The sequence below is a fragment of the Crocodylus porosus genome, unplaced genomic scaffold (assembly GCF_001723895.1).
Source record: "Crocodylus porosus isolate Cpor-Errol unplaced genomic scaffold, CroPor_comp1, whole genome shotgun sequence".
In the NCBI taxonomy this organism is placed as follows: Eukaryota; Metazoa; Chordata; order Crocodylia; family Crocodylidae; genus Crocodylus; species Crocodylus porosus.
The window spans coordinates 18,456,055-18,483,668 of record NW_017728914.1 but is presented as its reverse complement, the minus strand read 5'-3'; the positions used below and the strand labels follow the sequence as shown (position 1 = coordinate 18,483,668).

Sequence of the window (27,614 nt, the reverse complement as noted above, 5' to 3'; positions counted from 1 at the left end):
ATTTCTTTGGTCCTGAGAAATCTGCCTTCCTAAACTACCATCATTTAAGCTGCAGAATGAGTCATTATCTCAGTGCATTAATTACTAAATAAATGTCTTGTTGGATATTAAAGTAACACTTCACTTCTCAGGCTATTATTAAATACTCCTTTCCTTTTGGCCCTCATTTCCTGAATGCATTATAAATACAAGGGCTTTGGTTTGAGTCTGCAGTTTGTGGTCCTGCTTCTTAAAGCAAAATTTGCAAGAAGCTGAAACAGATTGCCTGTTGCAATCTACAGGCATGATGCAGACAGCAGCACAGATTACCTTTGAGATAACTGAAAATTCAACTAAACTTGGGCAGAGGGCACCTAAGCTTCTACAGTTCTATATGATAAAGAGATTTAAAAGAGGTATGCTAGAACAGGTAGTGGGAAGGTTGTGATTCTTATTATTATACAGGTTTATCTGTGCCAGTTGTCAGATATTCTGGGTTGACCAGCAACATGTTCAAAATCTGAAAAGGAGCTGCTCAGTGGCTTCTTTTCCTGCAGAAATCCATCTGAGGTTAAGAATTCTCCCCATCTTCTTAAATCTCCCAGACAGGCTCTTCCTTGCTTCCAAGATGCTTCTCTGGTCTTTTTACTCCTCTTCCTCTTGCGAAAATGTCCTTGGCTTCTGACTGATTCAGAAACTTCATGGTGAACATGATCTCCATGGGATACTTTCCGAAAAGGTGGAGTTCTTGGTGCTGTCACAATCGGAGCCAAAACCAGTGTTCTAGTCAGAAAGCATTGGAGAGCAATATTTTCCCTGGCTGCATATTGAAAATAGTAATATGTGTACATGAACCCCTTGGTTTTGAAGGGCAAAAACTGCCCAGGATCATTCATGGAGGTTACATGAGCATGGTGCTAAGAGATGCTTAGGAAGAGTTTTACTAATATAGGAAGAGCTGTACTTCGGTGAGGCACTATCACAACAAGATGGGCAAGTGTATTCACCTGATGCGACCTGCAGGAACTCAGCTTCTGAATCCTATTAATGGTAATGGCAGTGGGAATGTTACATCCCTGCACACCAGGCTGAATATTTAACCATCTGCATCAACTCCCCTCACTCCTTTCTGCATCCTTGAAGACAAGCTAGCCAGGGCTTTGGCCAACTAGTCATTAAATAGGGCTGTGCAAAGCTTCGGTAGCCTATTTGATTTGGAGGAGATTTGACCTGATTTGGCAGCCGAATCTCCAAATCTGAATTAAAAAAGGAGACACATTAAAAGGTCTGAATCAAATCAGAAGCCTCTGAATCAATTTGGAGAGATTCGGAAGGCTTGCAGCAAACAGTAACTGAGAAGGGGGAGGGAGATGGGGTCAGTCACTAGCCAGCTACAGGTGTCAATATCAGAGCAGTCTTTCCCCACCTCTCGCCTTTTCAATATATCTCTGATATTGACATCTCTAGCTGGCCAGTGACTGATCCTTTTCTGAGTTCCCTTCCAATCACAGTGTGGTGGGGGAGGGACTTAGAAACAACATATAAAGCTGTGTCGGAAGTGATCTGTGCCTTTTGTGAGCTGTCTCTCTCTTGGAGCAGCGGTGTCTGAAAGGCTTAGTCTCTTGTTAGCTAGTCTGTCCTCTTGTAAGTTATATCCAGTCCTTTCCTACATACCCTTGCCTACAATCCCTATTGTTATTCCTGTCCATTCTTTTCAACTTATTTTCCACGCCCAAATCCCCTTATTTGTTCTTGTTAGTATATCTTGATACCCCCTTAAAAATAAGTCTGTGTTTTCTCTGACAGTGTGTCATCACTGTGCAGGAAAGCACAACATATATTAAACAGACACATTTCGCAGCATACCAAACATTATGAAGTGTGCTGGAAAGGCAGGTGCCAGGTCTTCTGGCAGGGTAGGGAGAGGGGGCAGATGGAGAGCTGCAAGTTCCCTTCCCCAAGCATAGACGCATCCTCTTTCCTGGCAGCAATGAGTCTTCTGCTGCTAATGGGAGCAAGGAGGTGGTAGCAGTGCCTGCACCTACACCACCACCACTAGCACCACTAACCAGCAGCAGCATAACATTCTCTACCCCAATTTCGGTTCCCGGCATGAGCCTTCCAGTACCAGAGGAGAAGCTGCACCTGGAAGCAGAGAAGCTGAGGGCCGTAGTGAAGGAAATTCTGGGGAAGGAGGGGGAATCCGAGTTTGTGCTCCAGGCCCCTCAAAGTTCCCCTAGAGGCAGGTCTCCTTCTCCGGAAGGCACTTCAGAGGAGGTTTTGGGGGCAGGTGGCTCAGCTCCTCCTGTTGTTCTGCCTCTGCCTGGTGAGGAGGAGGATAGGGCAGGATCCCTACCTTCAGCCCAGAAGCAGGTGGGTAGTGTAGTGTGGGATAATTTTGAGGCGGTAGATGATCCCAGGTATGATGCCTGCCAGCACTGCTGAAGGCAGATCAGCCAGGGCAAGGAGGTGAAACACTTCACCACCACAGTGAAGCTGCTGCATCTTAGGAGGCAGCACCTCCTTGCCTTTGTTCCTCTTCAGCCTGCCACTGATGGAAGCGTGCCCAAAAAGAAGTCCCCCTCTCGCTCCAAAGCCCCCATCCCCAAGAAGCAGAGGCAGGCCACCCTGGACCGGTGGGGTCAATTTATTGAACGTCACAACCAATATTCAGTTGGACATTCTTCTGGAGTAGGACAGGTCATCATCTTTTGTCCTCTGATTATCCTATAGATTCTCTGCTTGTGTATATCTACCTGAGCTCATCTCTTATTGCTAAAATTGAGAATATTTGGGAATGGTAGGAGCAATTTTCAGAACTGTTCAGATTGGTTCAGGGGAAATATATATGGGAGTAACAGGGATGGAATTGAGCAGGCAGGTACAAACTTTTCAAACGTGTTGTATTTTAGCATGGGAATCAGTCTCTTAAAGGAGCTGCAACTAAAATCAGGCTAGACAAAATGGAAGAAAATGTGGAAAAATCATGTTCTGGCCTGGTGTCTAGATGGGCCGCCAGGCCTTTACCTTCTCTCGTGTCTATGGTGAAGAGGGTTAGCATCAAGGCAGAGCTGGGAAGAGCACGTTCCAAAGACAATGGCTGTGCTCTGGACTTGGTCAGCAGGGTTAGTGCCATCCCTATGAGAGATCAGGATGTGCACCGAATGTCTCCACAGTTACAAAGGAAAAGCAAAACACCTCAGTTACAGGGCAAAGTGATTTAAAAAAATATATAAATGATAAATGGCAGGGCTTGATTTTCTTAGTATCAGTGCTCAGACCCTCTTGATAACTTATTTGTAACAAATCCTGATATATCTGGGCAACTAGATAAGTGCTGCACATCAGTATCTTTCAGTCTGTGTAGCACAAAAATCCAGCTAGTTGTCTCCTCCAGTAGTGCCCAGTAACCAACAGGTACTGGGACACCATCATCACTGTTTAAATGGAGTGGGAGAACTCAGGATGAATTCGTTCACTGAGGCTGCTAACAGACCTGAAAAAATCCCAAAAGCAGTGCTTTACTTTCAACTTGGCAAGCCCTTACAGCAAACGCAGCACATGGCCAGAAGAGGCATCACTTTAGTTTGGCCTGGCTCACTCAGCATCTGTATAGATCATGCGCATCAGAGGGGCTTTCTGGCACTTCTGTCTAAGAGCTGATTCAATCAGCTTAGATAAAAGTGCCAAAAAGCCCCACTGAAGTGTCCCATCTATACAGATACTAGGGAGCCAGGTCAAACTAATGTGTTTCCTCTTCTGCTAAAGTGGTTTACTTCTGGGTTTTTTCACATCTGTCAGCAACCTGAGGTCCTGAGCAGATGCCTGATACATGGGGAACAGAGAAGGGTGAGCATCAGGATGCCCAGAGTCTGTGTTCACACAAGCACCCGAGTTTGGCTGCTGCTTCTGTGTAGGATTTGTCTGTAATTCTCATCTTCTCACCCATAAAGAGGTGAGATATAAACTGCTAATCTTTTTAGAGAGGGGTGTGCATGGAATGTATTAAAGATGAGCTGGTGGAACACAGCATCTATTGTTCTAACAGGAATCAAAACTGTTATTAGGATAATGAGGCTGCTTATTTTTAAAGTGAATTTTGTGCTGTAAAGCTGCCACATTTGACAGCTCTGGAAGATGCAGTCATCTGTTTATGCACTTTATGGGAACAAGGGAATCATCACACAAGAAAACCAATGGGCCATCTCAGTCTCAGTACAAGAACAGCCAAGCTTCCCATGTGTCTTTCTCCAGTATCTAAGGGACCACATTCAATCACTGAATTTCCTTCCACATTAAGTCATTATTTTCTTTGACACGCTTGACAAGAAGAGGGGTGATAGGACTATGGTAGTAGTGAATTTTGGAATGTGGGTACCTGTTTCCCACCACTTCGGTTAAAAAAAGCTGCCAAACTCAACCCATCAGGAGGCAATTGCTTTGAGTCACTGCCCTGCTCTGGATGCAAAATGTTGCTCTACAGGAGAGGGGCTTAGTCATTCTTAACCATTCTCCCAAGTTGTCCTGAATAATACTGGCTTATGCTGACAATTTTTAATGTGTTCAGCGCAGGGCTAGCTGTACATGAAGCATTGTACAGAGGAGGAGGTGTGCAAGCTGTATATCATATACATATATACAAGCTTAATCTGAGGGTTCATACATAGTGTCCATGTCCTCCTTGCGCAAAAACAGATGAGCTGCTTTCACTTAACCCCCCCCACCCCTCAGGCATACATTTAGCAACCTCATAAATTACAATAACTGAATAAAAGAAGCAGACTGCTAGTGAATGGGCAAACCTCCCATTGACTTCAGTGAGGAGGAATGAATTAGATCGATAGGCCACACTGTTGCATCAGTCTCAGCAGGGCTGTAGTAATGACAAGAACTGAAACTGGTTGAGGAAAGCAGTGTGAAATGCTGTCACCAGGGAATGGTGTAGCTACGAAAGCATGCTACTATTGCACAAGAAGTCTTTGACTGTGATGTATACTAACAGATTAATGTGGATTTCAAATGAGGGTCTGGTTTCATCGTTTGATGAGTAAAAAATCAGAGAGAAAGAGAAGGAAGCATTAGACCGGTTTACTGCCTGGTTAGCCAGCAAAGTACACACGTACATAATTTTTTCATGCAAGTGCTTTTCCCCTCTCCTCAAACTTCACTGTTTGAAAGAACTTTTTGGGTACTGTTCCTACTGAACTCCTCTAAGAATACAGGTACAATGCCATCGTTTTTCCCTCTCAATTTCTTGGGGAGAAAAAAAATAAACATCTAAATGAACTAGAGCAAAATGTGAACTCTGTTTACAAGTGTGAACTGATACACATACACAGACTGGATGCACCAAACCATACTCACCACACCACCAAACCATACTCACAACCATTTCTACTTTAGCCAAACGTGCAGCACTTCAGAAAGCTCAGTGATGTAGATGCAAGTACTTCCTTGTTGTGATATGGTGAAGGAGAAAGATGTCCTTAGATAAATCAGTAACAAAGCAGTTTGGACAGATTTACCAAGTTAAGTAAATGCTGTGGTTTTTACCCATATAATAAGTATATGCAGCAACTTCTAAGTGAAGAGTTTTGATGAGTAATTTGAAAGTGACTGAAATGTTGAAAAATACTTTTATCCAGGTTCAGACCTTACTGTGCTCCAAAGGTATTTTAACATAGACCTCATTTGCATGAGAAAAACTTTTAAAACTAAAACAAATTACATTTTTGGAAAAAACAATTACTTCTGTTACAGTAGCACCTAGAGGCCTGAAGCTGTGATCTCACTGTAATCATTGGTGGTGATCCTTCATGGTTGAGGATGATCACATCCGCGGGTCAAGTAAAGGGTTGTGGATGAGTCTGTTGATGGCTAAGGCTGATCCTAGAGCCATAGACTCCCTGGCAGATGCTGCAGGTGGTGGTTAAAGGGAAGGTCAAACCACAGATTTCTCCGTATAATGTGTATATTACATTATGTTACATAGCAGAGGTCCTGTAACTTCTTCTGAAGCTAAACCTAGGGACAGCTTGGTAAAGTTTTCTTTCCTTCCATTTCTGTCATTTTTCTGGCTCCAGGATGAGACAGTTTTCCTCGAAGTAAGATATACCTTCTTTCACAAAGTGTCACCATGTAGCCCTATCCCTGGCTAGGTTTTCCCAATTTGTGGTGTCAATGCCACACTTCATAATGTTTGCCTGGAGGGTGTCCTTGAAGCATATCTCAAGGATCGCATCTCTTGTAATAGACATAATATGTGCAGGTAATAAGAGATGGCTTCGGGCCCAACCAGCTCACCATCTAAAAAGATAAATCACATAAAACCAGTGGTATGCATGAAGAACTGAAGTATGGAGAAATTAAATGAGTTGTCCAGATCACAGAGGAAGCCTTCCGGGAATTGAACCTAGCTCCCTTGAGGTCCAGGCTACTGTCTTAACTGCTGGACTTCAGACTTGATAGCTGTATGCACTTATGTTTCACTTTCATTGTCCATAAAAATGTAATTACTTTCTTATAAGGTTATGAGTCAGCTAGGGGGAAAAAGCTCTTTTTGAGAAGAGCCAGGCTTTAAAACAGAGGTGGGCAAAATATGGCCTATGGGCAGTATCCGGTCTGCCAGTTGATTCTGTCTGGCCTGTGGCACCAGCAGAGACCACAGCTGCCACCTGCCCATGGGCCAGAAAAAAATCAATTGGTGACCCTGTGGGCAGCAGCTCCAGCTCTGGCAGGGGATGCTGGGCAGAAGCAGCTCTGCCCACCCGCCCAGCCTGGGCACAGAAGTCTGACCTGGCAGTGCCGAGTGCCTAGGCAGGGCTTCTTCCACTCAGCATTCCCCGCCGTGCCAAAGGAGGCTGCCCGCCAACCTGGCACTGCATGAAGAGGGGGTGAGTAAGGGGGGAACTGAGCCACCCACCCGGGTAACCCCAGCCAGCATCTGAACAGCGGGCGGGGGAGGAGGCCAAGAGGCTGGGGTATTCCCCCCCTCTCTTGCAGCCCAGCTCTGTGGGCTACTCCTGGCTCAGCGCAGCTCTCAGTCCCACTCCTGCTTGCCAGAATCAGCCAAGCTAGGCAGCACGGGGGGTGGGGAGGAGTGAAGATAAAATGCTCGAGCCCCGGGTGGGCTCATGCTCCCATTCCTGCTGCTGCTCTGACACCAGCCTTGGTCCAGATGCATGGAGCTCGGGTCTGTGTGTGAGAGAGCGTGTGTGCGTGTGGCCTGCAACTGCTCACCAAAACTTGTTAAGTGGCCCTCCAGCCCAAATAATTTCTCACCCCTGCTTTATAACATCATGCATGAGATGTGGGCTGGTAATTAGAGGTAATGGCTTGTGGACTCTGTTCTTTCAGCTATATTTTGTTAGTGACTGGAAACTACTGCTGTTTTGGTGACTCATTTGAAATGCACTGGTTATCTTTGGCAAGGTCGCTGTTTATATAAGTTTTGATGAATCGCTCATGCTCTCCTTTGGGGCCTTTACTGGCCCCGCTTGCTGTTGCCCATGCCTGGCAATTTTACCGCAGAGGCCAAGATAAATGTCCCAGACTCATAGAAATGATACATCAGGGTCAGGGTGAGGCACTCGAGAGGGAAGGTGAGAGGAAAAAATGTATTCTTGCTGCTTGTGTTCTACCTGTCCAGTAGCGCAATAAAGCAGTTTGGTCTCCAGGGCTCTCAGCCCAGCCTGAAAGCTGTGCCATGTGGCAGAAGAAGTTCAGGATACACCTGCCCTGCCTCTGTGCCACACAGGCACGTGCCACTGAGAAGCATGCCTATTCCATTTAAGCCCAGTTCTGACAATGAGGCAACGTGGCCACTTAGAGCAATCCTGAGCACATCCTATTTAGCATACACAAGACAGAAAGTCTGAAGACGGGCACAGGACACCTGCTCACATCTGCTAGGAAGTGGCTACATTGCTTCACGCTTGAGAACTGGTATACATGGAACAGGAACGAGTGGGCAGACTGCGCTTCTGTAAGTGCTGCCAAGTTTTGCTTAATCATGTCCCCAGTGACTCATGTCCTCTAAAATTCATTCCAGTTTGCTGATTGGGCTAGAAGCAAATGAGACTCACTACCAAAGAGCTGGCATTCATCATTCTTCACTTTCATCAATGATACTGGTACAAGTATTGTACTATCAATTTCACTTCCTGAATATAACTGAGCAACATCTTGAATATGTATACTACATTATGTTACATAGAAGAGGCCCTGTGACTTCTTCTGAAGCTAAACTTAGGGTAAATTTGGAGAGAGGCAGGGGAAGGAGAAAGAGGCATGAAGAAAAGAGCAATAGTTTTGAGGGGAACAAAACTTTTTATTTTTAAAATGTGGGTGGAATTTGGTAAAGTTTCATCTGGAAAAAGGAGGCAATTTCAGAAATAATTAAACATTTTGAATTTGTGTAGACAAATAGCATTTTCATTTTAAAATTGATCTTTTAAGAAAAGTGTAGAAAAAGGTGAAATAACCATAAAGCAAAACAAAACGGTTAAACTGCAAATGATTTGTCTAAGTTTCAGGCAGAGATGGGGGCAACCTGAACATTTTCTATTTCAGGTCAACCTAATTTCTTTTTTAATTTTGTTTCAGCCACTGAACCAAACATTTATTATTTACATTGCTTATACATCTCTGGTATAATTCCTCTTACTGTTCAGGTATGTCCAACTGTGTACAGTCCTGAAATGTGCCCTCAGACTCCAGCTAATTAAAATAAGTCTACTGGAGTCAACGCTGGCCAGACAGAATGAGAAAACAGGAAAGGCTCAGCCAGTAAAAATGACATTTGGGGGATCTTTAAAATGAATCTGGAGTGAAGAGAAAAGGAAGAGGAGAAATAAACAAGCTTGATAAATGCTTGCTTTGTTATTCCTTGATTTGACAGATGGAAACGAAGTCAAAATACTTTTTTTTTTGTTTTGGAAATATGTTTCTTATTCTCAAAATTTGCATACCAGCAAGCTGGCTGCTAATTTTAGGCAGCACTTAGAGGTCTGACAAGATATACAAGCAGCTGGATTAGGTGGGATGGAAAGCAGTTGTTTTTATACAGTCCCCACTGAAGTTTAATAAAGAATGCGGAGTGTGTACTTAATTCCAACCCAAAAAAATCTGAACAGAATGTATTTGTTTTTAAGGCAATTAGTGTATGCAGCATAACTGTTCAAGAATGGAAAAAAGAAAAGAAAAACACTTGTCAAGCAACAGAAACAATTTGTATTTAAATTTGGTGATAAGTTCTGTTTTTTTGTTTTTGTTTTTGTTTTTTTGGGGGGTTGGGTTTTTTTGCTTTTTTTTTTAAAGTCAACATTACTGGTAGATTCATCTAGATAAGTTAACATTCCAAACAGCTTCACAGAAAAATGGATGTTAAAACACTTGCTGCAGTGAGTGTTGCACCTTTGACTCTTCACCTTTTAACCACTGCTTTATAGTCAGTGTGTTATACTGAAATTATAGAAGTTTCTAGCATAGGGTTGTTGGGTTTTTTGGGTTTTTTTCCAAATTCTAATATTCCAAATGGCAGGTTGGCCATGCTTTCTAAGTCAGTTAAGGGATTTTAGGGTATTTGGAATGTTTTTCTCTTCAGAGATACACTTCTGCTGCTTGAAGCATCATTCCCACTGTGCTAGGTGTTGTACAAACTGAGAACAAAAATAGTTCTGGCCCCAAAGAACTTAAAATCTAAATATAAGAAAACGGATAAATGGGCAAGCACAGAGAAGCAACTGAGGAGCTCACAGCTGTGGTCTCAGCAGAACAACTGCCTATCCACTGCCAAGATGGTACCCTATAATAAAATTTGTTTGCTGACAGTTCCAGAGTCTAAGGTCTCATCACAGTCCTACATATTCCCAGTCCTAGCTACAGAAAGGTGCAATCAGGGTGTCTAGCACGTTCAATTATTTCTTTGCCAGAGTTCTAGTGAATGGTTCAATGAACTCCTCACTCTTGCCATATTAAATGGAGGTGGCTAAAAGATATCTTTACTGGCTTTCCTATGGGCCTATAATGTAGAGAAATAATTTTAACAATAAAGAATGGAGACATTTTCCTGCCAGACAGACAAATTTAACTCTCAGGCGGATACAAGGAGCCAGTCCTAGCACTGGCACCAGCAGAACTTCATCATCATACCTTAGAACTTATAGCTTAAAATTCTGTTTCCTCAAGCATTTGTGTCAGTAAACAATTACTTGACGTTCCCAGGAAGCGAGCACAAAGTAGATGTGAATGCAGCTAAAGGAAACACATTTTAAATTAAAGCAAACACTCACAGAGCTGTTTTTATGTTGTCCCAGCTCACACATCCATTTAAACCTCATATAGTCCTTAGCTCTCCCCCCTTCCTCTCCCTCTGACTTTGCCACTCAGTAAGTGGAGAGCAATTACCATTAATACGCAGGCCTGTCTCAAAGTGGAAGGATGTTGAGCATACACAAAGAGGTAGTTAGCTGTGTTAGTCTGAAGTCCAGCAGAAGGCAGAATAGATTTGCACCTTATAGACTAGCTAAATCAGAGGTGTATCATACAAAGATCATGCAAAGAAACTAAAGAGCATAAATCAGAAATGCAAGTCTTGTTGTTAGGAACTCTGCAAGTTTTTTAACTTAAAAAATTAGGGTAAATGCATAATTTATAAAGGGAAACCTGAGTGATTTTACCAGAAATATTAGATACATTACCAGTCTGACAACGTGGAATAAGAAAAAAAATTAAGTTGTTCTACATCATTGACACTTATCAACAAAAAGAAAGAATGCACTTGTAATTTACTGCTCAACTTCACCCCAAGAATTGTATCAAGTAGGTGGCTTTGTCATCCTTAACATCCTGTAATGATTTTCAACTGTGTCCAAATGTGGTAGCTCAATCTTCCTGGCTGGAAGTATGAGTCATTCTGCGCAGAGACTGCAGAGAGCAGGAAGGCAGTTTGTTTCATGAAGTCCATACACTTATTAACAGCAGGGGGAAGGCAAGGAGGAGACCCTGTACTTAGCAATGTTGCAATGCACACTAACATGCAGAGATTTCAAAGTACTTCCATACAAAAAGGAAGAACTGGAGCATCAACTTATCATACCACAAGACCAAGAGCCCAATAAGAAAGCATATTGAAGTGATTTTTTTTGTCTTGTTTTACATCTTTATAAATGAAAATATAGTTCTGCTTTTATCTTTGCCCACCCCCTTTATTAATAGGGATCCAGTAATGGTTTCATATAAGCTGTAAAAGAAAAGAGGTGCCACGTTACTGGTGCCACATTAATAAGCCAAAGACGTTTTGGCAGGAAGCTAATTTGTAATTGCACCATAATTTGCAAAAGACTAGATTTGTGAAAAGGCTCAACAGGAGCTTTTCAATAAAAAAAAAAGTACTGTGTTATGAAAAGGTTTGAGGAAAATAGTTTGATGTGCACTAAATATGATAACTGTAAAACCTAGAAATTAAGCAAAGCTCCCAAAAGTGAAAAGGAAACATTTTGTATCATTCTTGATATTTGTCCCTTTTTGTTCTGTATTTTAAATAAATATGAAACAAAAATACCAATTCAAAAACAAAGGAAATTAAAAATCTGTTATTTGAAAAAAGCCATTAAAATGAGCCATTTTGCAGAAATACAACAGAATGTTTTTACCTGCGCTGGCATTGAACACTGAATTGCAGCCCAGGGAGTTTGTTTGCTGCGATCCTTTTACAGCAGTGAAGCCTATCCTGATATTCTGTGATTATGAACATGAGCTAGGACTTTTTAGGTGACAAATGTTTTGCTGCTTTCTGACCACAGCCTTACAATAGGTCCTCAGGGCAGTTTGCTTGTAAAATCCATTCATCCCTAAAACATTGTGATTATGTGCATGTGAGCTGGCCTGCAGCTGTGGGACTGCTGATTGAGTTAGTCCCCTGCATCCTTCCAGCCCTGGTTCCCTGGCCTCTACCCCGTTCCCCATGGCCTGAGGGAGCTGAAGGGTATTGTGCTGTGGCCCTCTCCCCTTATCAACTACTTGCCTCAGTCTCTGCCAGAGGTGGGAGGGGGTGGAGTCTGCTGCTCTCCTACCATTTTGTCATGTAAATATAGCTCTCTACTTTCTTTGGTCACACCAGCACACTGAGCTGGGGAAGGGGGGATTAAAACCCCTCCCAGACCCTAGACTCCAGCCATGGTTTGCCTGGGGGGCAGTCCCTCTCAGACTGTTGCCCTCCCCCCTGCACCCTGTCCCGTGCCCCTGCCCCTTCTTCTCCAGCTGGGAAAAGTCTGGCAGGGACAGCCCAACCCCACAGGCAGACCCAACTGTGGACCCAGCAGGGTTTCCGACCCCCACCCCCTTGCTAGCCAGCCCTCACTGCTTTGGCTAGGGAGCAGAGGGGCAGGGCCAACCCTGCTCTCTGAAGCAGACAGCACAGCACAGCCCAGGGTTGCAAAGCATGCTGGGATGCTGGAGGACTGTAATTTAACTTGAACCAGGAAGGGGGTCTGGGGCAAAAGGTTCATGATCCGGGTTGACCTAAGTCAGTTATGTCTGATACCAGATTTATCTTAAACCAGTTTCAGCCATTTGGAAACTGGCTTATGTGCACTGAACTTCCGTTCTCTTACTTTTGTCCCTAGCCATAGTCTGGCATTGGTTGGTAGTTCACCTGAAGCTACGTGGAATCAGTAGCTTTGCTTTTCCTACTGACTCCCTTGCCTCTCAAACTCCCTTCAAGTCAAAGAATCAAAGCCAGGTGACCTTGTTTATGAAGACAGACCTATTATTGACTAATATGAGAATGATTTGAGTCTACATTTCATTTATATTGTCTAGTGTTCTCCTAGTGTTGGGTGCAGCTGTACAGAAACATGCATTTCCATTTTACAGAAAATTCCAAACTACCAACATTTGTTTCCATTCTGAGATGAAATATCAACTTTCAAAATCCCCCCTTAAATTAAAAATTTTGAAAAGAAATACATTTTGGGTCAAACAAAACATCTCAAATTCAAAGGTTACTTTCATATCACAATTTAAAATAAAACAGTACATTTTAAATGGAAAAGTCATGTCAAAATAGAAAATTGAAATGTTGAAGAGGCTTAAAACCTCATGAACATTTTAACCTTATCAGACCCTTTCATTTTGATTTTTTAAATGAAATTTGGGGAAAATTGGCATGTTTCTGCGAAATATTTTGATTGCAACAATACAGCATTTCCTGACAGATAAAGATTCCCTTAAAAATGATCAACTAACTTCCATTTTGGCGTTGTTTAAAGTGGTTGGGAGTAGACACAACTCATTAGGCAATGTGTTTGGTCTGAACTTAAGCAGAAAGCTCCACCCTAAAACTGGATAAAGGATATTGTTCTCTTCTTTCATTTCCCAAAAAAAAGGGTTTACAAAAACCACCAGGACTTCAAGGGCTTGTCTACACTGTGTCTATGCCAAATCTGGTGCGTTGACTAGACATGTGCACTATCCCCTTGACTCTCATTGTAAGTGCTTTCCAATTCCCAGAAAGTAGGCAGTTAAGGCTGGCATTCACGCTACTACAGATATAATGTAATCCTGATTAGAGAAACTCCAGAAAAGCACTATGGATCACAGAGGAAGTAGGGGCAAAGGGAATCTGTGGATCCCCAGAATTCATTAAGCTTGGGAGCAGCCTTCAACTAGAAATTTGCTCCCTGTTTAGACTGTCCAAGAACTGCTTCACACCTCAGCCCTGGAGGTTTTCCAGTGAAATATTGCTTTATTAGAAGGCAGGATTTTGTTGAACCTAAATTTAAAAAATCAAACTAATTCAATTTATGTACATGAAAAACATCTTTAAAAACAAAAAGGTTAAAATAGAGGTTAAAATGAAATATGTTTAAAACTTTTCTTCTTTCATTGTGAAATACTGTAGTCTATTTCTCCCCCCCAACAATTTTCGGACTGTTTTCCAATATTCTCTAGGTGAAAACAGTAACAAAGTGTTGAACACGTCATTTTCAGAAAGTCGGACCTTTTTTTTTACCCTCAACACAGGTAAGCATGGAAGGTGTTATTTTTAATAACACCTGAAATATGTTTTCCCTCCACTTTCTTATTGTTTTGAAACTTCTTCCACTTGAGGAATAGATACACCAGTCTCCCTTGCCAAAACCCATTTAAAAGCCAATTTTTCCCCCACACATCTATCAGACATGATTATATCCCTATGTCAAGTTCATACCTGCCCCACTTTCTCTTGCTACATCATTATTTGAGGCAGGAAAACACTTGTGAATTACCAGAAAATGAAGAATTGGTTCTGGAGAACGTTTTCTACCTATGCTTAAAGCAGGAATAAAATAGAGCACGTGCTTTAGCATCTGGATTAACTAACATATACAGTAATCTTAATCTCTTCCCTCTCCCCTCCTCTCACTCTCTTTCTCTTTTATGAAGTGTTTGTGAATTATGTTGTTTGCATTTATAATTATGGGCCCTAACAGATGGTTGGAGGCTTATTTCACAATGCGGTGTCCATTAAAATGAACTACTATGGGCTGCCAAGTAATTGTTAACTGTAGTCCTGATTCATTATAGCAGAGGGCTATTTATTCTCACTCGCTCTCTTCAAATGCATCGGGAGGGAACAGGGCTTCGGGAAATGGACACAACATCGGGTGTTGTGCTATAATAAAGACATCATACATAGCCACAGTTGGTAACCACAAAAGATATCTGCAGCTGTGGGCCCAGAGGGTCACTAGCCCAACACAGTTTGCAATCCAAAGAGGTAGTCTCAACTCCGGTTTCACTGTATTTGCTAAGCTCCAATGAAATGTAGTCTTGGCGCCTCATTTTGTTCTCATTTAGCAGAAATGGTTCTTTCTGTTGTTCATCTGCATAATGCAGTTAGGGATTTCTGAAACTCTCAGACCGCTGAGAGAAATCCAGTCTTTGGATTTTTTTGGATTCTCAAGGTGCAGAATATGAACTGCCTTTCTCGTCTGCTTCAAGGCTCTCTACCATTTCTTGTCTGAAGTGGTGACTAGCGACTAGTGTACTCGACTTGTCTGGTTGTAACAGACATCCCTTGGAATCTGGCGCTGAAATTGTAAGGGGCCACGTGTCAGCCTGCCTTTCCTCTTAGAAATATCATTTCAGCACTCCACCTTCATTACTTTTTTGGGCTGCTTCAGCTCTGCCACCTGCTGGATTCGATGTTTATGTACCCAATCATTTGCACGTTAGATTTTTTCTGATTATATTGTCCACGTACCATCTTTGCCTCTTATTTCTTATTGACACTTTAGGCTCTTGTCTAACACGGACAAAAATAGAGAAGGCATGTCCAGGTTTCCTTGATTCATTTTCAGAGATTTGGGCTGCGCCAGCTCTTACCGTTAAATATTTTTTAAACCCCTCACCAGGTCCTCTTTATTTATATCAACTTCCCCCTAGGCTGGCACATGCTGTCCCACAGCAATCAGTGTATTCTGTTGCAGCAGGGAGGTTTGGGCCTGTGCAATGTAAGAGCCTTTAGCAAGCTACACTGAAAGCCCAGTTATCCGGCATTTTACTAACTAGCATTTCTATTAACTGGAATTTCCGTCTGGCCAGATGCAGGCGGGGGTAGGGAGGGAAGTTTGCACACGGGAGTGGCTGCTGCCACCTCCCCCCCCCCACTACCCATCACCCTGTGCTGCTGCTGCTCCGCATGCAGCCGCTGCTACCCCCCTGCTACCCCCCATCCCTGCTCTGTGTGCGATTGCCATCGCCCCCCCCAGCTCTACGTCCAGCTGAAAACCCCCGTGCCTCAGGTAACTGGCATTTTTAGATTACTAGCACCCCCCCATTCCCCACTCATGCCAGAAAACAGGGCTTTTACTGTATTAAGAAATAAAGTTTCTTGCAGTAGGCAGCTTCTGTGCAGTCCTCATCAAGAGAGAAATGGCTGAAAATTTGGTTCCTTCCCAATGTGTCTCCTATGGGAGAGAGTACTATATCCATAAGTGATGAATCGCCATCATTTCTACTGACAACTCTGAAACAGCTGCAGGATCCTTTAGGGCTTCACAGACTGTAAATACTTTCTGGAGTATTTAATACGAGGTTACGGGATTTGAGTGCTCTTGAGTCGAGCCTCTGAAGAGCAGAGGCACTTGAAAGGCAGACCGCTTACGCTTCTTCATGAGGGATTCCTGAGAGCATCACTATTTCTGGCGTATGGAAAAAAATGTATTTTTACTAGAGCTAGTTGGAACTTTTTAAGGAAACATTTCCTCATTGGACATGCTGATTTGTTGAAACCAAGAGTTTTTACTGAACCAACTGATGAAGGGAAAAAAGAGCAAGAGAGAAATAGGACATGAACAGAGCGATAGTCCTCTCATATATCCAATAATAGCCAGTAACCAATAGACACGTTATAGTTGTGGCCTTTCTCTGCCTGATTTAGACTGCTAGTCATTCTGGCTGGGGTCTTTCTCTCTCTCCCCCTCCCCCTCTGTTTTTTCATGAAAAATGTCAGTGTTATCCCAAAAAGGAACAGGAAAAATATTTGAACTCTGGAACATTTTTTGCAGGCTGGAAAAACTTTTCTGCACGTCTCTAATTTTAACTTGAACCCTCTCAATTGCCAAAAAGCAAGTGTGTGTAACTCCACATTCCTATGGTTGTTACTCTGGGCCTGCCTCCTTTCCAGTCATCTGTTACTCCCAATTGTTGCAGCTCAAATTAGACTGTAAACTCTTCAGGTCAGCACGGCCTTGTAATGGGTCTGGCCAGAGCCCAGCACAATGGGTTTCTATTTGATTTAGGCTTCTGAGAGCTATTGGCAACTTTACTAGTATTTAAACTGAAGATGTTGGTATCCATATCTTGGAGTAGGGACACCTGTTTCTTTAAACATGTACATTACCTAGTGTACAGACAATTTTTCCAGTTATCAGGTCTTACTTAGCCTAGAATGTCATGAAACGGCAAGGTTTTTAATCCAAGCTAAAGTGCTCAGAATAGCCAGCCAGTGAATTAAAACAAATGTAGCATCATTTACTGAGCTAAATAAATACACATCTTGCAAAATGCCAAGTCATTTTTTAACATTAAAGCTATTCGGCCAGATAGCGCACAGCAAGGTCTTTTCACACCCATTATGGTTTCTAGCTCTCTGCATTCCTGGCATGTGTCTGCTTCACAGAGCTAGGCAAATAATAGGTATTTTGGTTGTTTGGCAATTTTGGGGGAGAAAATGGATAAAGAAAATTATTTGGGGGCAAAGCAAAGCTATTTAAATATATATATATTTGATGGATGTAAAGAAAGGGATATTAATTGCACCAGAATCTTAAAAAAAGATTTGCTCCCAGCAAAATGAATAATTTCATTTAGACCACAGACAATTAGCAACTTGTTAAATTTTATTAAAAATGGAGGTTAGGAAATGTCAAAACCAGAGCCCATTTCAGTTGAGAATACTTCCAATGTTTCATTTAGAAGATGTCTGGATTTTTTTCCCAGACTTGTTGAGGCTTTTATTTTTTAATGTGAAGAGTTCAATTAAATTGCAGAGTTACTAATCAGCTTGATGTTGCTGGATCCTCATTTTTTTCCTGAAAAAAAGATTTCAGACAAACAATTTCCCCCAGCTTTGTTCCTTCATATCAGTTTGTGTCACATTGCCGAGGAGTTCTGTATGTGGTTCTCCCCTGGGTGAGGAAACACTTTGAAAAGAAGCACATCAGGAATGAAGCATCACTAGCGAAACCTAATGCCAGTTCAGATCTGTATGAGCCTGTTTCTCATCTCTCTACTCCAGTGTCAGGCAGGAGTAATACTCAGCCAACATCAGTGGAGCCACACCTGTGTAAAACTGGGTTACAAGGAAAATCCCTTAGGCCCACACATCTGTTAGGCCCACGTTATATTTAGTGGTAGCTCATGTGATAGTTTTAGACGGATTTAATTTTAATCGACAACAGTAATGCTGAATCTTATTCACAATTTTTCATCTTAATTTTTGTATTAGCATGAAATATATAAAAATACAGATAACTTATTTGTTCAAAATAAGTCTACTGAATAAGACAACACCTGCAGAAGCAGAAATGTGTAATAAATTCAGCAATACAGTGATACCTGCTGATAATCAGATTTCTACATAGTTCAGATTTAAGCCTCCTCAAGCTTTGATGAATGCTGACGTCTTTGCTTAGGGGCAGTAGCGCCCACCCACAACACAAACACACTCCCACATACAGCACCGCAGTGCCCAGGAATACAAAATATACACCCACAGACAATGCACATTGCCAACGCAGATGCAAGCATAACCACACACACGGTAAAATGACGACACAAAGAATACAACCATTCAGAGAAACACGTGGGAGTGGAAGCAATATAAGGCTGCAGACATTGACACTTTTTAGCCCCCATGTGAAAATTAAAAAGAAAATCAGCCTTGCGTTAATAAGCTTTCCTTCATTTTTTAGGTAAGAGACAGAATGAACAACCTCCAACATCTACCAATTCAAATCAGATTCTTCCAAGCATATTAATAGGGCAGCTGTATAATTCAGTAAAAGGCTCCAAGGACTGTTCCCCAGCCATAGCAGCAAAAGCCAGTCTCTTGTGTATTCAGATTGAAGTGTGTCATTCAACAAGGACCTGATGCTGTAAACAGGTGGATTAGGAAGGGATTATCAAACAGCAAGGCAGCTGCACTACCTGAGATGGGTGGCAGAGGTTTTCTCCATCAATCTGGCATCCACTGAGTTGAGTTTAGTACTTTTGCCACGCTCAGACCGTTCTCAGTATTTATCTTTTTTCATTTTTTTCTGTTGTATTATGACTCAGAAATAAATGTTTCTACTTTTAAAGGTTAAAAGGACAAGAGCTGTTGAGACCATAATGTTTATTTAAAGTTTTTGAAAAGTGTGGGAAGAAGTTTTTCACTTGGGTTCCCTTCTGTCATCTATTAGTGTGTCAACTCCAGCTTAAAGGAGACATTTTCACTCCTTTCTGAGCAGGGCCTGCTAATACAATTCAAACTCAAAGGCTGCTCGTGACATATTCCTAGTAAGAAGTGCTCCCCTCTCCTTTGCAGTAGCCACCAACATCAATTTTGTGTAAGATGATAAACTCAAAGTCCGGATCCTACAAATTAGGAAGGGATTAGCAACCAGCCAAGACAGCTACACCACCTGAGATGGGTGGCAAAGGTTTTCTCCCTAAATCTGGCACCCACCGAATGGATGTGGATGGTTAGGGTTATATTGTTAAAGGGACTACTTCATGACCATTTGCAGTAGTGGTTCTCCACCTTTCTAGTTCTAAGACACCTCTCAGTAGATTGGAGGCACAACTTGGAAAATGCCAGCTCTTGGTTGTCACTCTTATTTTGGCTACAGAAAAACAATAGAGCAGCTCTTCTGTTGAAAAGCACTCCAAAATAGGTCAGAATGGTGTTAACGCTGTGGATTGCTATGTGAAAACTCTGGGCTTATCTTATGAATCATGTTTGCACACTTAGTGCTAACATTTTGCAGCACCCCACAGCACTCTTGAAAGGATCTCCCTATCTCTCACTATGGGAAGAGATATTGCTGTAGGAAACTTTCTCTCTGAGGTTTTGTTTATTCAGGTTTTTCAGGACAGATCTTTCACCTGAAAGGGGAGGCACAAGTGGGAACATCAGGCTCCTATAATTTTAGTGGGGGCATGTTTTGGAGCATGGGGCCTCTAGGGTAAACTAATGATGAACCGTAACAACTTGGTTTCAAGTGGAATACTCCTGTCTCAGCTGCTTCTCTCCCAGAGACCAGAGGAAGTGCACTGATACCTGAAAGCTTGCCTTTGTCTATCCCAACCATACAGCTGGTCCAAAAAATATATCGCTCAAAAAATGTCTTGCTTCTTGCATATTTCTTGAGCCATCATGGCAACAGCATCACGCCTACAAGCAAGGTTTGCTTGCTTAGCTGCTTATGCAGATCAGTGTGAGAGAAAGATCAGCGGGGAGTTAATGTGAGAACTACCTTACAACCGCTGGTGGCTGTTTACCTGGCGCAGACTGATTCTGAGGATATTTTAGGGTCCAAGACTCTCCATTTCTCTGAAGGGTCTGTCAGAGTTTTAACCCTAGTCCCCTCCACTGTGGAAAAAAGCTAATCCAACCACTTAATTAAAATACCCATTGGATTGTCAAAACAGTGTGTGCTGCAGAAGCAATTATCTCCAAATTGATCATCATCACAACTGAAGTACCATTTGGCAAGCCTAAGAAGAGTCCCTTTATGGGTGGTAATGTGTTCCCAGTCTGCTTGGCCAATCTTGCTGAGCGATACAGTGGTCTGAGCAAACCCATCAAATGAGATAGCAATAGTACTCTTTTCTGAGCTATGGGAGGAGGCAGCTTCAGCTGTAACAGAAAGAAAGGAGCAATTTTTGTAATCCCATACTAAACCTTCATCTAGTAGCATGGCTAAGTAAACAAATTGTAGTGGAAATGTTATTTAATGAGTTTAGCCTCTCTTTCTGCTTACCGACTGTGATTTCCTCTGATTCGTTCATTATTCAGTCTGTTTGACAAATGTATCTTGAAACAGTTATACCAGCAATTCAGGGTCCATGCAGACTTTCTTTGTGAGGATGGGTGAGGTAAGTCATACGGTGTTGTTCTCCCTGATTAGATGATGGTGTGGTACATTAAATGTAATTATTGCATATTTGTGAACATAAAAGTCAGGTTCACAAATACATGTGTGTTGCATTAGGAAATTTGCTTTCTGCAAGTGTTTGTTCCTGTAAAGTGAACATGATGTTTTCAGAGAAAAGACTGAATAAATCTTAATGATGTTGGAAAGGCAGGACCTTATGTTCTCAGTGGTGGTAGACAACAGAACAAGGAGAAATGCTCTCAAGTTACAGCAAGGGAAGTTTAGATTAGATTAGGAAAAACTTTTGCACTAGGAGGGTGGTGAAGCACTGGGACAGGTTAACCAGAGAGGTGGTGGGCTCTATGATTCTGTGACGCATGGTCTTCTTTACTTGTCCTTCGAAGTGCCCCATGTAAATGCTCAGAAGCTTTTAGGTTTCATTTAAAAGGAGAACCAAGTGAATTTCAAAACAATAATACAGCCCAGCATCTTCAGCAGTTTCCTTGATGGACTTCTTGGAAACCCAGCAAATGTCAGCAGACAAGAATACCCATTATTCCCTCATTTTAACTTTCACACTTTGGCATGACTATGCAGTGTCATTTTCTACCTGGCAAAGAGCTGGAACTTCTGGTCCAAGTAGCAGACATCATATAAAAATAAATGTCTTCCCTGAGAGATCTAATGCAATTTAATGATCTCTCCTTAGCTTACGTGGTTGTCTTACAAACGGCGCCACTTCCTAGAAGGCTGAATGTGAACAACTCCTTTTCAGCTGCCAGAAATGAAGAACAATGTGCTGCTGTTTTCCTGATGTCCAGAGAAAACAATTAACTGTCTTGCTACAGAGCAGCTGTGCATTACTGCAGCTTGCTGGCTCTTGTCAGAGCACAGGATCTTTCTTCACTCGGTGTGCAGCACAGATCCCTGCTCTGGATTTCCTTAGTGAATCCTTTTTTAGGGGGATAGGCTAAAGCCAGGCCACATTTATCTCTAGAACTAAACTTCCTCAAACATCAGGGGTATTCATATTGCAGCTTGTGCACTAGGCCTTTCTCTGATATATGGACATCAGTCTTTGTGCCATGACTCTACAGGCCCCAGTATGAAACAGGAGAATGCAATTCTAGATACTATTTTGCTAGAATATAAATGGATCTGAAACTAATGCTATTTCACTTTCCTCTTTACTCACATGTTAAAGCAGGGCTGTCCATCTTGTGGCCTGCAGGCTGCACGCAGCTCACAAAGGGTTAATCATGCCCCCCCCAGCCTGATTGCACATGCAGTGGGGGTGTAGCTTGGGAGGGAAGGGTATATTGGGGCATGTGGTGTAGCAGGGGTGACATGTGACCCCCAAGTCTCTTTCTTCCGTAGTGCTAGCCAGTGTAGCACTGTTGAGCCTATAAAGATGCTGCAGGTTTTTCCTCCCAAGGTGGACCACTTTGCATTTTTCAGTGTTAAACGCCATTGTTAAACAAAAGATTCTTGTCCGCCCATTTGCTGAGCTTGTCCAGGTCAGCATGGATTGCCCTCCTGTCTTCTGGTGTGAATGCTTTGCCCCAAAGTTTGGTGTCATTGGCGAACTTGGCCAGTCCACTTCTGACTCCAATGTCCACATCATTAATGAAAATGTTGAATATGGGTCCAAGGACAGAGCCTTGGGGGACCCTACTGGTCACAGGGCACCACGACAATTAACTTCCATACATGCAGCTCTGCATTAAAGTGATGGGATTGATTATATTCTTTTAAGCGCTCATTCCAGGGCAAGGTACGTGTCAGGGAAATTTCAGAAGTTCCAGCTGAAGAGGAATAACATAGTTAAGCTCCAAACACCCGAGGTTAGGAGAGTTTTATTGGAGACACTGACCACGATTCTCTGAGCTGTTTCTGCTCAAAGCAAGGTGACAAGGATTTTCCAACACTTTTTCAGCTTCCCAGTTCTGTGCTAGGTCAGGGCTGATTTGGTCTCTAGAGGCAAAAGAGGATCCCCAGGACTGTTCCAAATTATACCCAGCCATGTGTTATTGCGGTACTTAAATGAGATGTGACTGAGGTGCTTTGTACAAACTATAGTATAAACTATTAGGCTAAGTCTATACCCACCCTGAATTCCACCTAGGTCTGATGAATGTTATAGTAATCATTTAAGGTGGCATTACAGCCCTTTTACAGAGACAAAGCAGCACAAAAGCGGATGAACAAGACCTAGAATCAGGCTCATTAATGGGCCAGCATTGTCTAATACCCATAGATACCAAAACTGTGGTCACATTTGCATAAGAACTCAGCTCCCATTTAGGCAACAAAACACGCAGGAAGATTTTCAAGAGAGTTTGAAAATATTGGATGCTGAGCTCTCTGACCTCACACAGTGATAGTGGTATCATGAAGAGTCATTAAAGTAAGCTGCATCCATGAAGAGCATCCACCCACATTCCCCCACCCTTCCAATACCGCGCAGCATTTATTTTGAACCCAGAGATTAACAAGGAGGTTTGATTCAAGGTTACAAGAGTTTGAAAACAACAATTTGACACCAGCTATGATCATCTCAGATCTGCTTCTTTTTACTTCGCATTCCACTCCAGATCTCTCTTCAGTACGAGGGAGAGAAAACAGAGCTAAAGTACTATCACTTGATGTACATGAAGCTATTTTAGGAACAGCCGCATGAGGCTGCCTGGAGTTTAGAAAATGGGACAGTTCTTATCACATCTTCCACATTCAGTTTGGGTACAAAGTCTGAAGGAAATCAGTAATGAACACATAAAAGGGATTCTCCCTCCAACTGCTTTCATCTTACAAGCTGGGGAATAGCTACACACCTTCAGCAATCCCTTGCAGTTAAGGATGTATGTCTTCCATGATTGTCTTACCTGTGCATCCAAAGATGGCTGATGTGACCTATCTAGGATCAACAGACTCTACTGAAGCTTGGTTTCCATGTGGGGTGAGTGGTGCTGGATCTTTGATTTGGTCTGTGGCACGCTGTTTCTGCCGGTCTCATTTTTCCATCTCTTGTTGTTGGCATGAGGTTTCAAACTACTGAAATCCCTGCAGCAGACTCTACTTCCATTTGGGGCGGTCCCGGGTGATGGTCTCCCATGAGTTAATGTCTGTGTTGCATTTTTTTTAAGTTGGCCTTGATACTTATCTACAGAAGCTTATCTACATATAAGTATCTGGAGACTCCAAAGGATTGTATTCCTGCCCGGCACTGCTTTGAGTGGCCAAGCAATGATCAGCACTGAGACAATTGCTTACCATGGATAGAAATCCAATGTGTTTAGTATGTAGTGGCTAGATCTCTGGGTCACCCAAAAGAGTGTAAATGTTCCACACCGAAGTGAAATAATTCTTTAACCCCTACATTGAAGAAATCCCCTACTATGTTGCCAGGTTAGTCAACACTGTCCAAGGTATCTTAATTAAACAGCCTGATTTATTTGCTAGTAGTCACTGCTTAGTTATACACACATTAACAGGGTTTGAGGTGACATTGATAGACAGATAGATAGATTGATAAATAGATTTATTCTCCCATCACGAGCAAAATTTGGTTTTACATGTTACTTCACAGGCAGATCAAGGGAAAATTGCTGTTGGAACCATGCTGAAGTCATACGTTCCCGGTTTTCCAGGAAACCGACTTTAGACAAGAAAACTCCCAGCCTGTCCTTTTAATTTGAGTTAATGACTACTGTTTGATTTCCGCCCCCCCACAGGTATACAGTTTTACACAATGGACATCATCAGGAACATGAGAAGCTTCCCATCCACAATGACCCAGAATCCCAGGAGTCCTGTTTCTAACCAAGAACCTGGAAGAGAACAATCCACCTTCAGGACTGGAAGGTTCTTGGGCTGTAGTACTTTAATACAAACTCATTCATCTTCATTTTCATGGTGCCTCTTGTATGGATCTGAGATGAATGCCCAGCCTCATGAATATGGAGACTCATGAGGCACAGGAGGGGATGTAACGAACAGGATGACTGAGGAGACCTCTCTGCTGCTGCAGAAGAATGTCTGGACCATGTTATCAGAGCAGGACCATATTTGCAGTGCTTTACAGGGGAATGCAGACGTACTTCACTGTATACAGATAACACCCACACAAACTACGCCCAAAAACAGAGTGCTATTTTTTCCTCTGCTGCCATCTTTGCACAGGCCACATCTTGGTTTTTTGACAATGATATTGTGATCTTATAATTTCAAAATTTGACTTGAAAACCTAACATGAAACCATGGTAAATTGTTTCTTCCTTTATCTTTTTAAGGTCACACCCACATATTATGGTGCTATCAGGAGAGGTAGCACTTCCATATTCTTTATTAAAATGTGAGGGGTTTTTTATACGCTTTATTTGTGTGATGTCAGCATGAACTGCTGATTTCCTCCCATCCCAGGAAGTCTGGTTCTGTAGATGCTTTTTAAGAAGTCTCTTCAACCAAGATCTCTGTTGGAAGATTCATGGAGCAAAAGCAGCCCATGAAGATTTGAAACAAGCCCCACAGAGATGTACTATATTTGGTAAGGATATATGGCCCACAGGGACTGTGCAAGTCCCTGCAAATGCTATTTCATCTTGAGCTAAGTGGCCAGAAGACAGCAGTCATGTTCTGTTCCACTTCCTGCAATTAGATGTGTCTCAATCTCCTGGCAGGTCATCAGTGCAGTCCTTATTTGGGCAAACTTTGGGCACTCCTACTGTAAAAGAAGGTTGGTGAAGAGATTGGAGAATATCAATCTGTAATTGATCACTAAGTGCCATCTTGATAAATGTGTGTCATCTAAAGAGCTTTCCTAGCTAAAGCTGTAAGAATAAATCCCACTTGCATGATTTTTTTTGGATTCCTTCCAGCTCTGAGACATATTTAAAAAGTTTTAGAGCTTTCAACTATTGCTGTACACACTTGTCCCCTTACAAAAATCTCATTTCCTAGGTACTTCCTGCATGCATGTGTTACTATGTTTCCTGTAAGAAGATTCCTCCTTTGCATGTGAATGACACGCATGGCTGTAGAGCTAGGCACCTTGGGAGTCTGACTTTAATTGAGGGGGCAATGTGCAGGTTCAAGACTGTGAACCTGTAACCTCTTGGATGAAGATATATCCCAAAGATGAGAGCCACAACGTGCAAAACAGAACTGTATTTTGTTACATTGTGTTATCATGTACAGATTTTTTAATGTAAAGAAAAAAAGTTGACATTATTTATTATTATTTTTTAAAAGAATTAAGTGTTTCTCCATTAAAAGCTTCTAAATGTGGGAGCTTAACACACACACACATATATAATTAATGTTCTGTTGCTATGTGACAGGTACTTACTGTAAAAGAACTACTCTAAACAAAGACAAAATATTGCTTAGTAAGAAGATTTTGTACCTAAGGGCAAGTGGGATTCCTATTACCATGTCTAACTATCCTTGGCTTCCTTGATATGTTCTTCTCACCCAGGACAGAGTTGTTGCTAAAGGTTCTCTTTCTATTCCTTTAATAGTCCTAAATGATGAAAGGGTAGAACTAAACAGTTTTTTTTCATCTAGAAAATGAGGTGATTATAAATGGGTGAAGAACCAATGCTTGTGACTCTAAGCACTGGCAGTAAATGTAACAAGTTTTCTAAAAGAGTGGGCAGGTTACATAATATGAGACAATTATAGGTTTATCATCATTAGACCTAAGTTCTGCAACCACATTATCACAGAGTTGATTTGCACATGGTTCAGGCCTCAGTGAAACTGTTTGTATAAGGAATACTGCTCACAAGATTGTTTGCAGAGTGAACAGCTAAGGCTGTAGAACAGAAAGTGATGGATCATCGCATTCATCCAAAGTGTCAAACTTCTTCAAATAATATCTAGCAAAGCTTTTTCTCTGTCCCCACAAGAAGGCACTGGAAAAGACTAGCTGAAGATCTCTGTAAGTGGTATGGGACCAGTTGCATGGTGATGCAATGGTAATGGTGCAATGGTGTTTCATCTTTCCTCTCATGTTCTTGGCCTGTTGTTTACTCTCTATGTATTTTAATGTGCTTTGACAATATATCTGTTCTTAATTTAAGAAACAACATCCTCAATACTGTATCTTTCTCATGGAAAACATTCAACTGAGATAGTCAACTCACTAGGCAAAATGGTCAGTGGCTTTGAAACAGAGACCCCCTATTCCAAACCACTTAGCATATTTAAGAAATACAAATGTTGGTGTTCTGTGTCACTTCTGGATAATGGCTCGTTGATACCAAGTCCAGGAGGTTTCTGTAAGTTAGCCTGTAACTAGCTACCTGGCAGCTATCATCAAGACAACAATTACAGCAATGTTTCTGTGCACCCAGTGAATTATACTGTCAGACACCAAAATGACCCAGTACTTCTTTGGGGATTTGGGGTGTCTCATGATTGGGGCCAGCACTTGGTTCCTTTTCTAAAGCTTCATTTACCTGCTCGTTGAGTGACTGCAGCAGATTGGGAATCTGCCATTTCATTGCTCATTCTGGCTAGTGAGTTTGGAGCCCATGCCAGGTGCTCAGGTTATCCAGTTTCAATCCAATTCAGCACAGCAGAAGTACAGTGCTGAGTGGTGTGTGATGCATCTGCCATTTTTATAAATAAAATTCCTCTGTGTACATTGCATGAGAGTTAATTCCATTTTTTCTGTATTTATTTACAGTATTTTTAAGTGGTAATATGTAATCAGCTGAGCCCTTCTGCATGGGTAAAGTGTTTCTGGGAAGGAGGGAGGCAGTGTCTCTTTGATTAGCTCTCTGACACTGAGGAAGCTATATGATCTAGAACAATTATACCATAGCCTGGTGGAGGAGGATACTGCAAGATATGAGTCCTAGTGACTGCTTAATAGCTGTTTCAAGGGGATTGTTATATCAGGGCTACGATTTGTAACCACTGTTATGAAAAGAATGCTAGGGAAACAGTCAGCCGTAAGACACAGTATGAATATTATCAACATTGGTGGGAAACCAGTTAAACCAG

General features: G+C 42.1%; 1 protein-coding gene across 1 annotated transcript in view; it reads left to right on the top strand.

Moving 5' to 3' along the window:
* HTR4 (5-hydroxytryptamine receptor 4) overlaps positions 1-27,255 on the top strand; it is a 241,272-nt gene extending 214,017 nt beyond the window's left edge. The window contains exon 7 of the mRNA XM_019534907.1: positions 24,338-27,255. Coding sequence (XP_019390452.1) covers positions 24,338-24,425 — 88 coding nt within the window. The 3' untranslated portion in view covers positions 24,426-27,255. The remainder of the gene's footprint in view (positions 1-24,337) is intronic.
* The last annotated feature ends 359 nt before the right edge of the window (positions 27,256-27,614 follow it).